The following is a 15,980-nucleotide window of genomic DNA, read 5'->3' on the forward strand; positions in this document are numbered from 1 at the left end:
TGAGGATGTTAATAAAACCCAAAGGAGATATCACAACAGGGTTGTTTAATATACTTCCCTGAAGGAAGAATACCTCCCCCTTGCCGTGGAAGGACTCACCTTTGTGTGACTGCTGTGGTTGTTTGTAAATGATAGCAAGATTGATTTTTCTTTTTGCTGCTTGCGGGATTTTCTCGGGCGGAGTAATTTGTTTATCAGGAAGGAGGTAAAATAGGAGGAAGAAACAGGTAATAGACGTGGGAAAGATAAAAGCCACTCAGAGAGAGAGAGAGAGAGAGATGTTTTTCTAAGAGCAGCTGCAGATATTACAGACATGCCATTTTGAAACTAAAAGGAAAATTGGAAATGCAAGATAAGATTTCCAGATGGCAGGAGTACATTAAAAAAAAATGAAAAAGACAAAAGTGACAATGTGTTATCTAGCAATAAAATGGGCGTGCCTCTGTTCAAGTAGAGAAAAAAAATGTTTCTATGAGATTGGAATAAAATGTACCTGAGGCAACGGTTAATGTCATGTGGGTACACTGCCATCTGGTGACTGAATTTCTACTTCATTTCACTTCTAGATTTTATAATTTTTATTTTATTGAAAATTCTTCAAATTCACACATCTTCAAAAAACTCTACACTAAATGTAGCATTCTTAAAATTTTGCTGAACTGCATAATTTTGTGATTTTTTTTTAAATATCTGTAAACATATTCCCGTCTTTACTGGTTTCCTCAGCCTCTCTCTTACAATATCTTGCCACTACTCACCTGTGTGTTGTTCAGCTAATTAGTGCCGAGTTGCTTTTCCTTTGTTACTATATTTTGAATACTCAACTCCAGTTCTGGAGAGCTACTATAATACAACTTTTACACGTGTCCCTTCTCCAACACACCTGTATCAAATGGCTAATTTCCCTCATTAGCAGTCATTCTGCTCTGCAAAAGGTCTGGAAACAGGCCATTTGTTATTTCATTCAGGTGTGGAGGCAGGGGCGCCACCAGGAATCTTGGGCCCCATGACAAAAAATTAAATTGGGGGCCCCCCTTCGAAGCTGCTGTTACAATTTCTTGAGTCTATCTGACCAATCAAAACGGTAACAATTTTAAAGGCTTGCAACTGCCTTGCTTTCGTTGGTCCAATACTGATTCTAGCACAATATTCACATGCACCTATTTACTTACTACTTAAGCAACCTATTTACTGCATGCAAATAGGTTGCTTAATTTTTTTAATTAGTTTTAGCTCATTGAAATGTCTCCCACCAGCAACAGTCCCATGCAACGTGCAAAAGATACATGAAGCAATCCAGACTTGTCAAAAAATGCTGTGTAGTTGCATTTTTTTGAGTTGCAGCGTATTATTAAAAAATATGTTTTTTTCCACATTTGTTAAAGCTGTCACCATGTCGTGATAGTTTGTTATGAAACAGATAATCTGTGAATAGATCAATCTCTCCCACCTCCTCCCTGAGCTGCTACTGCTGTTTAAAGAAATGCACCGTTCTGACCAAAAACAACCAATCAGAACCAGGAGAACATTCTTAATTAATCTCATTCACTCACTGCTAAGTGTGCTAAAGGAAGATTTTATAAAGATTGTTTGAATTTCTGTGAGTGATAAATAAATTGTTTTTGTTGTGTGGTTGTAAAAAGAGCAGAGACGAGAAAAATCCACATAGATTGAACACGGTGTTGCTCACCTTTTTCACTGGGACAGGGAGGAGTTATGCAGGTATCTGGGTTAGAGCTGCTGCTGACTGACTCATCTGTTGTTAGGTGTGGTAAGAGGTACAGGTACAAGTTAAACATATGAATATGTTGTTAAATTCTTTCCTTCATTCATTCATTACATGCTCGTGAAATTGAGGCAAACAATAGCTTGTAGCTACTATGGTAAGCTAAGCTAACTATGCTAAATAGTTGACAATCTCGCGCAGTCTACCCACCTCTCGGAGAAAAACTGGGCTATAAATTGACACTCTTGTCATTTTTCTCCTTCTCCTTTTGAAAACCAGATTTTATATATTTTTTTGGCAGCACAGTAGTTGCCACAGTCGTTCTCGTCTTCCACTGACTGCTGCTGAACACCGTCGCCGTCAAGCGGGCTAAGCAGAAACGAGCCATTTCATGAAGATCCCGGGGGGGTTCAGAGAAAATACGGATGTCTGCTTTTTGTCTGGGAGTGGTAACATTTAATTTTTACTGCTAAAATAATTTTTAAAACAGTATATGATTAATTTTGTAATCGACAGGGCCCCCAATTTTTTTTTTATTTCTATGAAACAAAAAAAAATGTGGGAGGCCCCCCTGTCGGTCAGGGGCCCTTGGAATTGTCCTAACTTGTGGAGGAGAGAGGCCGCTTCTTAGAGTTGCTTTCAGGGACTGGAGTTGTGCAACCAAGGCCTAAATATTAAAAATGCACCTGTATGAAAATGTAATTTCACAAATGTGCTTCCACTGTTTGCTAATCTGTTAAATACTTGCTTCATTTTGGCATAAAACCAATAAAATACCTGAGATCTAACCTGACATCTTGAGGCGAGCACAGAATATCATAAAATAACATCAAGACTGTTGAAATCTGTTTAATAGTTTTCCAGCTTTACATAAAGGAAAGTGGCGTTACGATACATATATAGCTGTACATCAGTCAAACTCCCTATACATGGCTTTAATGTTGTAATATGTACAAAAAACTGCTGGGTTTATGCTGTTTGGACAGAAAGCGTTAAACACTTTGTCAAATATTGTGACCCAAAAGTTGGGTTTGCAGAGAGAGGGAAACTTGTTATTCTTCTCAGTCCACCATTTTGGACCCTACAAAGACCTGATCAGACCTCAGTGAATCAGAAATGAAAAGGTTGAAAATGATGCTGTATAATAATGTTAATGTCAGTGGGTTGGTCAAATAGCTTTAGTTCACACTAGAGAAAAAGTCTGTCTACCTAAGACAATGCTGACCCTTAAAATTCTAAGAAGATATAAGTACAAGCTATTGCTCACTATAGTTGCTACTCCAATGCCAACTCCTCAATAAGAAAAGCAGTTATTGGCTGTTACTAGAAAATATTTTTCATTTAGACAAGCAGCTTGGCTCTGACTGCAGCTGAGAGGGACTGTTCCATGAGAACTAGTCCGCCAGTGAATGGTTTGGAAGTGGCCATTGTAGCAACCACAGGTTGTTCATAAAAGTAAAATTAAAGTGATTTGACTCAATAGTCTTAAAAGAAAACATTGATAGATTTGTTGCATGTTTTTCTACTGGAGCTGTCTGAAAACTTGTTAAACACAGAGAAAATGTCTCCAAGTTGGTTAAACTGTGTGATGTTTGCATGTCTTCCCTGTGTATGTGTGGCTTTTCTGGCTTCACACTAACCCCTAAAACTTTTCCATATTCAATGCAGTACTTGGTTAGAAAAATATGCCAAATTAGATTGTTTGTATCCCAGCAGTTTTTAAAATATATCAACAATACCAGCATGGATTGTGTTCTGCTTGTGAATAACTCAGACCCTTTTAGAAAATGTCTAACGATTTTTTTCAACAAAGGCAAATAAATAAATAAATAAAATATACATATAAAAGTTGATTGTGTTTTATAAAAAGCAAAACAAATGAATCAAATCACTTTGTACATAAAAATCTTTGTTTTCTAATATCAGTGATTGTTCTTGTAATCTACAAATGGTTCGTAATGTTTTGAGTGCAAGCTCCGTTTCAACATTTTCAAAAAAAATACACAATAAACTAAGTAAAAGGATCACAAGAACAAGTATATTTTGTGCAGCATAGTGGTCTTTCTATACATTTATTTCATTCTAAATAGTGTTTTAAATATAGGCCCCAGGAGTCGTCATTTGTCTTTATTTACCATGAAAAGCGTCTCTGCGTTTTAAACATTTTTGATCTTGTTTCCAAAAAACTCCAGCTATGTTGTTGTTTTTGTACAGTACATTGTCCAGAATAAGTGCTGACAACCCATTTTAATTTGGGAATCAAAAATCTTCAGTGTATTGTCACAAATACTGTAAAAGCAGATACTAGTTACTGAACTACCATGTAAAGATTTCTCATGACAACTCAATCATCTGCTAGGTCCTATTATTTTCCTTCCAAAGTCCATTATATACAATATATTTGCTTCACACTTACATTTACAAACCTGTAATACACAGCGCCAGCAGCAACAAGGATAAGAAACTGATTGTTGGTGTGGTCAGAGATGCTTTACCTGGAAAAAAACAAAACATCAAAAAAGTTAATAATAAAAACAACTAGAAGTTTATTTAATAACCCACTATTATCTTAATTCTTACCCTTAATACTTATCATCCTGACTGGGCCATCTCCCCCTTCATAGCGACCACGAACCATCAGTTCATAGTCTCCAAGCTGAGGCATTGGGAAGTCCATAAAGTGCCAGCCAGTGATGTAGACCTTCCCGTAGATGTACCCCGTCTTTCTAAACATGACCTGACAAAGAAATAAACCCCAATAGACTGTAAAAATTCCTAACAGCCATAAAACCTGAAGGCATAGAGGTGAAACAACACTAAATGCTCCCACCTTGTAGTACAGGGGGAAAGAAACATTCCCAAACCAGTCATACTGGATATGATCCCACCACACGTACAACCATTGTCCGGTCCAGGTGACGTAGCGCCACATTCTGGGAGGCTCAGAAGGTGCTGCGGAGAAACAGTTTACTTATTTAAAAAGTTTGCGTACGCATTTTTACAGATCTCATTGTCCGTTTTCATGTCGCCCTTACGTGGCCTCTTTGTGAACATCTCACAGTGTTCACCGGGCGGTCCAAGACCTGCTCCGTTGAACGCCCGGACCTCAATGAGGTAGTGCGAATCTGGCAGCATGTTCTCCAGCCGGGTCTGATTGACTGTAGCTGGAACGAATATGCGATTTGCCCCGGGCTCTGGATCGTCATACTTTCTCCAGTATTTGATCTATGTAGTAGGATACATTTTTGTAAGACTTTAGCTTTTTTAGTGTATAGCATGGAAGATAAAGTGAAGATAGGTACAAATTTAGATGCAAGTGTCTATGGTAGTGTTAACATAGGCTGACATTGATGTACAGGGCAAACCAAACATCTTGAAAAACAAATTCATTTGGTTTTGCATTTATTTTATCACATGCTATATGAAAAAAATCAAATATGGCTACAGTTATTAAAAAAAGATGATCATGAGACTAAAACTACCTATATTTTCTACATATACTGCACTCTAAACAATTACATTTTTAAAAAATCACGTGGAACCAAAATCAACAGAAAAAAATCTTGTATAGTAGCTTTAATGTACATCTGTAATTTGGAAAAATCAAACTGTCAAGATCGGTAACAATGTAATTTCCATACCTACGTGACATCTCATGATAAGACATTTATTTGAATAAACTCCATGTAAAGCAGTAATAAATTTGAAGATTTATTTTGAAGAGTTGTATAGGTTTGTACGTTGAAGGAAAATAACCATCCTGTTATTCAGGATATTCCTCTTGTTCACAGAGCATCAAATTCATATTGAACATTTTGATCTCCTATCAGGTCATTAATTATAGTCTTTATTCCGTTATGCAACATTGCAAATTTGACTGTTGGGGTCTGTAAATATGATTTATTTTTAAAACAAATTCAAACAATTTCTGACATGTTATTTTTAGCTGATCTAGTTTAAAAAAAATGAGAGGAAAACCTCCATACCTGGTATCCCTCAATGTACTGCTGCAGGCCGGTTCCAGTATCAACTATAGGCAGCCACCAAACCACAGCTTCAGTGGAAGACACGGGCCTGGCATAGACATCTGTGGGAGGTTCTATTGGAACTGAGTGACCAGAAAAAAAACCATATATATATATATATATATATTAATTTACAAAACTTCTAAAATTATAGTGTGCACCAAAAAATGAGATTAAATGTGATTAGAAACTGATAAGGCTCATAATTAAAGACAAATTCTCACCATCTCTTGGATAATAGATGACCTTGGTGAGGCTGTACGGTCCATCTCCTTTAACATTAACTGACTTTATCTTCACCTGGAACTCTCGCACCAGGAAGTCCTCGTCGGTCGGAATGAAGTAGGAGTCTCTGTGAACGTGTCGTCTCGTCTCAGGGTCCGAGATGGTTTCATAAAACCAGTCGTAGGCATTGTGAGGCTTTAACGCAACAATGTACCCAAATTTCTTGCCATAGAAATACCAGGGCTGAACAGGCTGACGATTGCCAAATAAAAAGAAATCCATGTACATTAGAAACTTAGAGGAGACATGAATTTAACTCGTGAATTTGGAAGCTTACGTTCCACGTGATGACTATCTCGCCATTTCTACCTCCATATCCTGCCACGTCTGTGGGAGAAACGACTGGAGCTGGACAAAGAAGGCAGCCTTTTGTTAGATTTTTGCTAAAAATCTGCCTCATGGCACAATCATAAATAAAACAATTCTCAATGAACTTACGGGCATCCCAGGTTTTGATCTTTAGGGAAGGTATACTGGCCTCCCCGGATCCATACTCATTGGTGGCGATGATTCTAAACTGGTACTCCATCCAAGGGTATAAGTCTGTGATGTCTGCTTTCTCCAGAGTCCCATCGAGAAAGGTTGGAGCTGAGGGACACAATTAAGGACTGCTTAAAATTTGATTGAACTACAGCTTGTACTGGAATTGCGTTCATTGCTGTTGGTCGTCTTTGGAGCAAGATGGCCCTCTGCTGGCCCAAATCAGGACTCACATGTGCTCGCATTCCTCCAGTCGTCTTCATTCAAAGCCCAGAAGTGTCTGGTCTGAACAGTGTAGTACAGGATGGGGCTGTTGTGCTCAGCTGGTTTGGACCACAAAAGTTTCACCCAGGTGTCGCCAATCTCCTCGATCCGGAGCACACCGGGAGGCCCGGGAACACCTGGAGGTTTCACGTGCAATCGATTTAAAACACTAGTGCAAACGACAGATAGTGGTCTCGGTTATTATTTTCATGCACTGACTTACCTACGACTTTCAGGTCAGCATAAGCGGTGTCGTCATCCACCACGGTTTGAGCGGTGCAAGTGTAGCGACCTTCATGCCAAATCTGTGCATTTTTTATCCTCAAGTCACCGACTCCATCTTCACTCTGATCAACACAAAAAATAATGGTTCTCAGGAAAGCTCCAATTGTGAAACATGTTTTCGGTAATTACATGCAAATTATTAAAAAAATTATAATAATAATGCTTTTCAAGGTTAAAAAATGATTAAAATGTTGACTTACCATTACTCGCTCATAGTGTTGCCACTCAGCATTGAAGTCAATGACTCTGAAGTCAATGGCCCAGATGAAAGTGATGTCCAGCATGGGGTCGTACGAAGCAGCACAGTGAAGAATCACCTCGTCTCCAACTCTAACTTCGGAGTCTTCAGGTGCTGCAGTTATACTTGTTGCCTCTGACAATAACAAAAAAAAAAACTGATCCCACGTCCAAATCACTATGGACAACAATAAGAAGGAATTAAAGTATTGTAAGTGAATGTAAACATATATTTTATCTTTATCTTTTGCCTTTTTCATATTAAATTAAATATTTATTTTCAGTTTAATGCTAGGACTCATCAGGTTTTTTACCAAAAATCTTCTTATTTGTAGTAATTCCTTGGAAGAGAATTATGCTCACTGCAACATATATCCTTCATTAGACATAGTAGTGGGCAATGAGGAATTTTACGAAGTATTTATTCTGTCTTTTATACCAGACACACCTGAAAGTGTGTGTTTTTTAATAGCTCAAACTTATCCCTGGTTTGGGGGTATTAACACACTTCTGATTAACTTAAATAGCAAGAATTTAAGTGGTTAAATTAAATTCTTGCAAGAATTTAAGTGGCTAAATTTTCTTTCCCAATTTAGCTTATTCTTCAGTAAAGACAGGAATTACTTACTTATTGTTCCTAGATAAGCTAATCAGTTAAAAAGTGAAGCATGAATTTTAAAATGTCTCGGTTCCGTTTATTTTACTTGAATGGTTGGCGATGCCAGCAAATGTCACACATGTAAATTTAAGTAAATAAGAAAAGCATTTTTTTTTTCTAAATGTGGAATGTTTTTCATGAATGAATAAATTTACATTTTAAAAAAACCTCCAAAGGACTTCAAAACCTTTAAAAGAAACAATCAGACATAACATCACAAATTTCAACTTTTTTAGACAACAGAACTGGAGACAGTAAGCTATCATAACATTTTGTATAAAACAAGACATATTTTGACAGGCAGTGTACATGCCCATGTGAAGGTGACTTTACATAATTTCCTTTTAACCGTCTGCAAAACTAAAAAAAAAAAAAGATCTTAGAAAAGTTCTGACGAAAGTTATTCTAAGTTTCGAGGTTTTATGTTTTTGATTAAAAACTAGTTAGTTTTAAAGGCAGTAATTGTACTAAAAAACGACAAAAAGCGGAGAAGATCTGGGTGTATGAATGCTGCTACTATGATGCAGCTAACCTGTGATGGTAAGATATCCTGAACTGTCGGCCTTCCCTCTGTCATTCTCAGCGAAGCAGGTGTAAAGGCCTTCGTCATTTTTGGTGGCGTTGCGGATCTCCAGGCTCCCATCGAACATGACAGAAACACTGTTGGCAAGCAGAATCAAGTCAATTCATTAGAAAGTTGTTTGTGACTTCTCTGTTTCATATGGAAAGTGCTTCTGCTGACCGTGAACTGTTGAAGAGGACCTCTTTGCCCTTTGTCCAGGTGAATCGAGGTTTCGGAGCGGCTCTTGGCTTACACTCTATTACCACGCGTCTGTCTCTAGCTCCAAGAAGATGCTTCTTTACTGGGTTGCGCTCGAATGTTGGAGCCCAGGCTGGTGGGAGATAGTAGATAGGAATTTCAGTTTAAAGAACTGTTATCAAAAAAAAAAAAAAGAAAGAAAGAAAGAAAGAAAGAATTGCTACCTACCAACAACTCGCAGCTCAGCGTTGGCATATTTGATGCCCCAGTAATTCTCAGCAATGCACTGGTACATCCCAGAGTCATCAAAAGTTAAACTGGAAAACTTCAGCTCGCCTTTGCCATACTAGAAAAACCACATGCCAGAGAGGAGTGCAGTTTTGTGGAAAACGACGACAGTTCAGATTACACACATTCTTTAAGAAAAAGCTTACAAAGAGATCTTTACCATATATCCGTCTTTGTACCAACGGATGAAAGGGAAAGGTTTTCCTGAAGCCACGCAGCGCATTGTGTGCTCTGATCCAATGTCCACTTGAGTGTTGTTGATTGTTTCTGCCCATTCAGGTGCAGCTACATGAAGATAATAACTATTATTATTATTATTATTTCATACAAAAACATTTTTTAAACATTTAACTTGACTTACACTCCACATAAAGCCAGTTTTTATGCCAGTCCTTTCCTTTGGTGTTGATGGCTTCGCATTCGTATGATCCAACGTCCTCATACTGAACATTGTACAGATGAAGCACAGCGCCTGATTCACTGATCTCATGATTTGCAGGGAGGTCAGTGGCGTCCACCTTCCTCCACACGATATGTGGGATGGGACTGAGTGAGCACGGCGATAAACAGAGACAGGAACTCGATACTTAGAGAACAGTATTCACTTTTATCACATTGCAAATGCATTTACAGCATTTAACTTTCTTTACTATTAAGTCAACAATTAGAAATAATTTTTGCAACATTTTTTGTGGTTTTAGAACATGTGTTGTCTTTTTCAAAAACTACAGTCTAGTCTAGATCTATAGACTAGACTAAGTGTTTTGTGTCTAATTTATTTGCAAGTGCTCTGCTAATTTTTATTATGTCACAAAAGTTTACCAAGAAAGCTTTAAAAACATACTTTCCAAGAGCAAAGCACTCCAACGTAATATTGGAGGCCAGCATTGCAGTAGTGTCTGGAAACTTCACCCTAATGTCAGCTGGGTATTTTCTCTCTTCACCTGGACAAAAAAATAAAACAAAAACAAAAAAAAACCCATGACAAATATAAATGACGCTAAACATTAAACTTTTTTTATTTCAGCCTGCCACAGATTATGACTAACCGTCTTCTGGAGGTAAAGGGATGAGTGGGATGTACTTGGAGTAGACGCTCTTTCCTATGATAGGACTGGAGACGAAGCAGGAGTAGTTTCCAGCATCCTGAGCCTCAACCTTTGCAATGTACAAGTTCCCTGTCTTCTGGGAGACGAACCGACGGCGGTCTGTGGGCAGGAATACTGGGAACTCGTTGAAGATCCAGCGATAGCTTACTTCCTCTGAAAATAAAAACGTAGACGAGTGGGTAAAGTGAAATTTGAACATCTAAACACACGTTTTTGAGTTAAACAATTACAAATCCTAATTTTTCAGACCGATGAAGAGTGTATACATACGTGGCCAGGCTTTTGGTGGGACACACAGCAGAACTGCTCCCTGGCCTTCTTTGACATACACTGGTTCCCTCTCTTCATCAGGAAACTCCTCAATATCTACATGAGAAAATGAAACAAACAAAATAAATAATAATGATGAAATTAGCTGCTAGACAAGCTTTGAATTGGTTTCACCATCTTTCAAAGCCAAGTTAATAACATAGATTATTAGTTATATAATTTATGTCTGCGCTCACATCCAAACTTGATTCGGGCCTCCTTGCTGAGAACAGTGCCGTAGATATTACGGGCCACACACGTGTACGTCCCAGCGTGTTTCTTCTGGATCGGGTTAGTGATAACCAGGTTTCCTCCAACCAGGCTGTAGTGTTCATCGGGTTGTTCCATCAGCTTGATCTCCCAGTTATCCCGGCGCCACCTGTACAGGAAAATGTCACGCCTGTGTGGCGTGCGGACCAGAGATGCTGTGCACAAAGAAATATCCTCCTTACCTGTACGTAGCTGGAGGATTTGCACGGGCCCTGCAGTTCATGGAGATCCTCTTATCGGGTGAGTCATCGGTGTAGACCACATCCATAGGCTCTTCTTCAAAAATGGGACCATAACCTGTGGCGTCCTCTGAGACAATATAAGAAAATATGTTAGTTTGTGTTTAAAAACCTCACTAAATAAGCCTTGGTGTTTTAAACTCACCTCCATATATTCTGGGTTCACCAAATAAGACCGCCACTAATCAGGAAGAAACAATGAAACATTATCATGATCCCTGACGATGAGAATGCATTGAGTATACACTTGTCTGCAGTCTGTTTTATCAATGTAGTTTTAGTCTTACATGTGACGGACACAGAGGAGAAGAGGCCCAGTAGTAATAAAGGTGTGGAAGCCATGATGGTCAGCAAGGAGAGTCTGTGCAACCGAGTAAGTTAGATGGATGGAAAGACGGGGGCAAGGAAGAAGGAGAGAAGGAGGAGGATGGACAGGGCATGAACTGGAGTGGGCTGAGAGAGACCAAAACAGAAGACATTTGAGCATGGCATCTAAAAAATGTGATTTTGTCCAGATAGATGGGTACAGTGAATATTCAGTTTGATCTCCCTGACTGGTGACTGGCTGTTTGACATCTTAAATTGGATCTATTTTGAGTCAGTAAATGCATCATACCTAAGGGCTACGAGGTGTGGAAGATGAAGACTCAAATGTATTTCTATTTCTTTTTTGTAAGAAAGAAAAATATTAGTAAAGAGGAAGAAATTGAATTCAGGCAGCGCGCAGAGGTGTACAAAGCTTTTTAAATTCTATTTTCATTCGCATGGCCAAAACATGTCTGAGGTTTGTTCAGGTTTTTATAAAGAGCAAGACTGTAAGCAGATAACAGTAAGGCTGAATACATTTTTTATCATTTCCAGCATTTATTCTCTGTGTATTATGTAACATGTTGGATTTGGAAATTTCAAAAATTAAGGTTTCTGTGGGAAAGACAGATTTAGCAATGCAACTTGCTCTAGTTATGATAGTAGAAGATACTAAAACTAAATTAGAATTTGGACTTATTTTGTCTTTGTTTAAAAATAATAGTAAAGCCTTTTTTTGCAGAAACTAATCTCTTACACACAAGACATTGCCTCATGTCTAAGTGTAAGTATTCAATGTCTGCATTATAGCAGGAACACTGGGGAACATGTTTAGATTTTATTTTTTCTTGTCAAGAAACCAGAATTAACAACATGCAACAACTGGTAAAATTGATCAAAAATCAGAAACCATCAACAGATTTCTGATTATTGCATCTCTAATTTTGTCCCATTGTGGTTGACTGTGTAATCAGCATACTTGTATGAACCTGGACATGTGTCAGCAGGGCGATATGCGAGACTTTCCAGAACAGAAATGCTCCAAGCTAACCTATCTATCTGCAGTCCTCCTAATAAGTATAAACGATTCAGGACGTCAGTGACTCAGCAGAAAAAAAAGCATGCCTGAATCGCAAAAATAAATCCCCATATGAGCAAAATGGAAAGAATCTCTGCAGTATGCAATGTGTCTTGTGTAATCACACAATAAGGAAGAATCAGACAGGCTGAGTTAGAGGTTTAAGATTAAAACAGATACAGAGGGGAGCTGCTATATATAGCAGAATGCAGAGAGTACTGGGAGAGTAACCTTCTGTGTGCAGACTCAAACATTAAGCTGGAAAATTACACAGCTAAATATACAGAAGGTAAACTGGGAACCTTTGCATCCACATCCCCTAGTATCTTCAAAAGAAAATGTACAAACTACACCTCTGATTAAAATGGATATCAAATCAAGTAAGTTTTTTTGTTTGTCTGTTTCTTTTTTTTTCTGCCAGGTAACAAGAGATGTTTTGGGCTCTTCTGTGTAAAAATCCAAATCCTTGCTTGAATGATTAAGCATTTAATATAAAAGGAAAACATAGCAAGGATGGGAACAGATACACCATGTGTAGAAGGACACATGGTGTACAGTGCCTGTATAAAAGTATTTACCTTTTTAGTACTTGTGTGTGTGTGTGTGTGTGTGTGTGATTTTTTTTTGTCACATTCAGACTATCAAATAAGAATATCAGGCAATGTACAGAAAATGTAGTTTTCAAGTTACTTAAGTGAAAACGGCAATAAATCAGCTTAGGTCAATGTGAAAAAGTAATGGCCACCTAAACCTAAAAGCAACAAGTACAGATAACTGGCAATGAGTTCTACTTTTATCTCATCAGTACTCAAAATACTTTCACAAAGGTGTTGGTGATCTTCACGATGTTGTTTGGTAAATAAGAGTTTTTGCTAATTTAAGTATTTCTAGCCAATGAGATCTCCCATGAATGCAACATTGTCTTTAATCTATAAAAATTGCTGTGGATCGCTGTGGCACTATTAGATGGTGAAATTTCTCCCTCTTGTTTGGGCACCTTTTCCTACCACAAATTTTCCCTCCACTTAACTTCCCATTTTTATGCATGGTTACAGCAGTGACATTTGTTTTGTGGCCAACTTTCCTTGTCAGGTGTGCTAATAACTCTCCTATTAAAATTTTAACTCATCTAAATGCACCTGTAATTCTTAAAATCCGGATTGGCTAAAATTAGTATCAACAGGTTAAAACGTTACAAAACTTAGACATCTTAAACGGGCCATAAAATTTAGATCTGTGCACCTCCAATTTAGATCTCCAGAATGAGAGCAAAAATCCTGTTCAAGGAAAAGCAAAAAAGCGCAATTTTCTATGTAAGAGATCTTCATACAGATATCAAATACAAGGAGTGTCAAAATTTTGGACAATGTAATTTCTAGTTTGCAGCCACAAATAACTATGAATGAGAAACAACATTGACATAATGTTAATGATGATTTAGCATAGTTTAGAGGCAGTGCAACCCAATACATAGGAGAGACCGCAGCTCTGGGTCCGGAGGCAGTTCTGATGACTCAACACTAACATTGCTTCAGCACACAGCACTCGGCTGCATGTGTTGTGCCACTGCAAGTCAATATGCCCTCTGTCTATCTTCGGGACAGAGAGAAAGCATGAAACAGCAACGTCTCTTCTATCAGATCTCCTAAATGACCATATAGTGTCACAAGACATATCTCAATGATGCAAAAACATTTAAATATCTTTTTATAGTTTATCTATGCCATTCTAGATCTATCTGATACATTTTTTTTAAGTGTTTTCAAGCTTTTCCCTCTATTGGTAATCCCATCACAGATCCTCTTTGGATTTCCTGCCAGAAATTTAGGTCACACGTATTAACCCAAGCCTACTGTTTCAGCCACTGGCTGAACGGTGATGTCTGCTGTGGCTTTGTGGATTCAGAGAATCACAGTCAGAACAATCTCTGAATTAAAAAAAAAAGAAGAGATTGTCCTCTGTAATTCTATATGTATAAATCCTGATTTAAATGTAGGATTTGGATATTAAAAAAACCCTAAAAATAATATACTAACTGCATTGTGTCAAATGCTGAAGAACTTCCAGGGTTTTCCTGTCACAAGCAAATGGTTTCTGGCAATATGCTGAGAAATCACAGACTTTAACTGCAGAATTTCACCCCAAAAAAAAAAAAGTTTTTATAAAGCTAACTCAAAAGAAAAATCAACTATTTCGACCGTGTGTGCATCTAGATTGATGACGAGGCAGAAGAATCAGATCAATATCAATATCAGATGGTTATTGATATAACCATCAATAACCATCTTGACTATCTCTTTTTTTTGGTCGCAATTCAGGGGGAAAAAAATAGGAAATGATTACAGAAAGTAGTAAAATGGTGAACTGCAGCATAACATAAATGGGCAATTCTAAAGCGAGAGGTTGCATTTCTATATAAATACCGAGGGAGTGGCCATTTAATCCTTGGATGCAGCTCCCTTCGCCCTTGCCGTATCTGCCACTTTCACCTTGCGTTTCCTCCCTAACTTTACTTTCTAGCTGTTGTGTGTTTATCGAGAAGTCTGCGACTCCGACTACAGAATGACTGATATTTTTTTTTTTCTAATAGTGCCGTCTCCAACGAGGCCGTCCGGAAAACGCCTCAAAAAGTAGCTGCGCAGCTCCTTCCATCACCTCACCCTAATGACGCCGGAGCGGCACCGGTAATTCGTAGCTCTGCATTGCGGTACTCCAGAGCCGGTCCACTTCAGCACCACGGCGAGCCCAAAACAGTCCACAGAAATTAAGAGGCACGAAGGGCGAAGCGCGGTCGGTCTTACCTTCGAGATAGAAGGACTGAGAAGAAAAAACAACTAAAAAAAAAAAAAAGGAAAAATCAGTAGTCGGTCTTCATGGAACACATGAACCCGAACCGCATCGCCCCCAGAAACAAGCCCACCCGCCGGAGCGTCCCGTTCAGGGTGAACTTTTCTATTGGCCGAGAGCGGCGCGTGAGGAGGGCGGCGACGCCGTGGCTGTGATTGGTCCATGAGCAGGAGAAGATGGGAGGGATGCAGGAGAGACGCAGCTGCGCATCCCAGACAGGCAAAGGCGTCATGGAAATGATGAAAACAGACAGAAGTATTTGCCCACCTGCGGATTTTTTTGTTTTGTTTTCATTTTATGTCGCTCTCTGCTTTTACTTTGAGGTGTGGATGTAAGACTTTAAAGTTTAAGATCATAAAAGGAAATGTCAATATCACCCAGGGATAATATACATAAATAGAACTATTTTTCCTCTTTATTTACTAACATTTAGAGCATGAATATTCTTTATTATGATCATCTTTTTTTATTTTTATTTATTTATTTACTTTAAGTTCTTAAAATGATCTGAAGACCCAATACATGCTGATTTAAGATCCCATCCCAACCACTGCTATAATGGACGGGTTCATGAACTCTGAAATAGCACAGCCACCGCATATTAAATACAAACCTGAATGACAATTGTTTCTTAACGGACCATTATCGATGCGAAGATCACTCGTGTTTTCATTCGTAAAAGAATATAAGTGAACATCTCTCAAAATACTGCTCAATATATCACCTAAAGGTGAAGTTCGGCACGTTTGTAAACTTACTCAAACATGGCTGCCTTAAAGAATAAGGAAGGAACGCATTAATAAGTAAAGAAGGC

At 38.3% G+C, this 15,980-nt stretch overlaps 2 protein-coding genes across 5 annotated transcripts in view; both read right to left on the minus strand.

The window, feature by feature from the left end:
* The window catches only part of pdzrn4 (PDZ domain containing ring finger 4), a 66,402-nt gene extending 64,340 nt beyond the window's left edge, over positions 1-2,062 (minus strand). Inside the window, exons 1-2 of the mRNA XM_032590171.1 lie at positions 1,937-2,062; positions 1,691-1,756 (exon numbers count right to left, since the gene is read on the minus strand). The gene's annotated coding sequence lies outside the window, so the exon portion shown is untranslated. The remainder of the gene's footprint in view (positions 1-1,690; positions 1,757-1,936) is intronic.
* A 497-nt stretch (positions 2,063-2,559) lies between these two features.
* Positions 2,560-15,269, minus strand: cntn1b (contactin 1b). 4 transcript variants are annotated; one of them, XM_032588955.1, is made up of 24 exons: positions 15,121-15,269; positions 11,223-11,296; positions 11,081-11,116; positions 10,879-11,005; positions 10,624-10,805; positions 10,388-10,483; positions 10,058-10,270; positions 9,853-9,952; positions 9,370-9,554; positions 9,169-9,293; positions 8,949-9,066; positions 8,703-8,853; positions 8,493-8,620; positions 7,266-7,438; positions 7,004-7,127; positions 6,750-6,917; positions 6,475-6,624; positions 6,314-6,384; positions 5,976-6,228; positions 5,713-5,834; positions 4,762-4,951; positions 4,557-4,678; positions 4,307-4,463; positions 2,560-4,221 (listed from the first exon to the last, which is right to left on the minus strand). In XM_032588955.1, the coding sequence occupies exons 2-24, from the start codon at positions 11,275-11,277 to the stop codon at positions 4,145-4,147; spliced, it is 3,123 nt and encodes a 1,040-aa protein (XP_032444846.1). In that variant the 5' UTR covers positions 11,278-11,296; positions 15,121-15,269; the 3' UTR covers positions 2,560-4,144. The 4 variants fall into 4 exon arrangements, with proteins under 4 accessions (XP_032444846.1, XP_032444844.1, XP_032444847.1 ...); XM_032588953.1 differs by having other exon boundaries at positions 11,223-11,388; XM_032588956.1 differs by lacking the exon at positions 15,121-15,269 and adding an exon at positions 14,980-15,100.
* Between the last annotated feature and the right edge of the window lie 711 nt (positions 15,270-15,980).

Source organism: Xiphophorus hellerii, chromosome 17 (assembly GCF_003331165.1).
Source record: "Xiphophorus hellerii strain 12219 chromosome 17, Xiphophorus_hellerii-4.1, whole genome shotgun sequence".
NCBI lineage: Eukaryota > Metazoa > Chordata > Actinopteri > Cyprinodontiformes > Poeciliidae > Xiphophorus > Xiphophorus hellerii.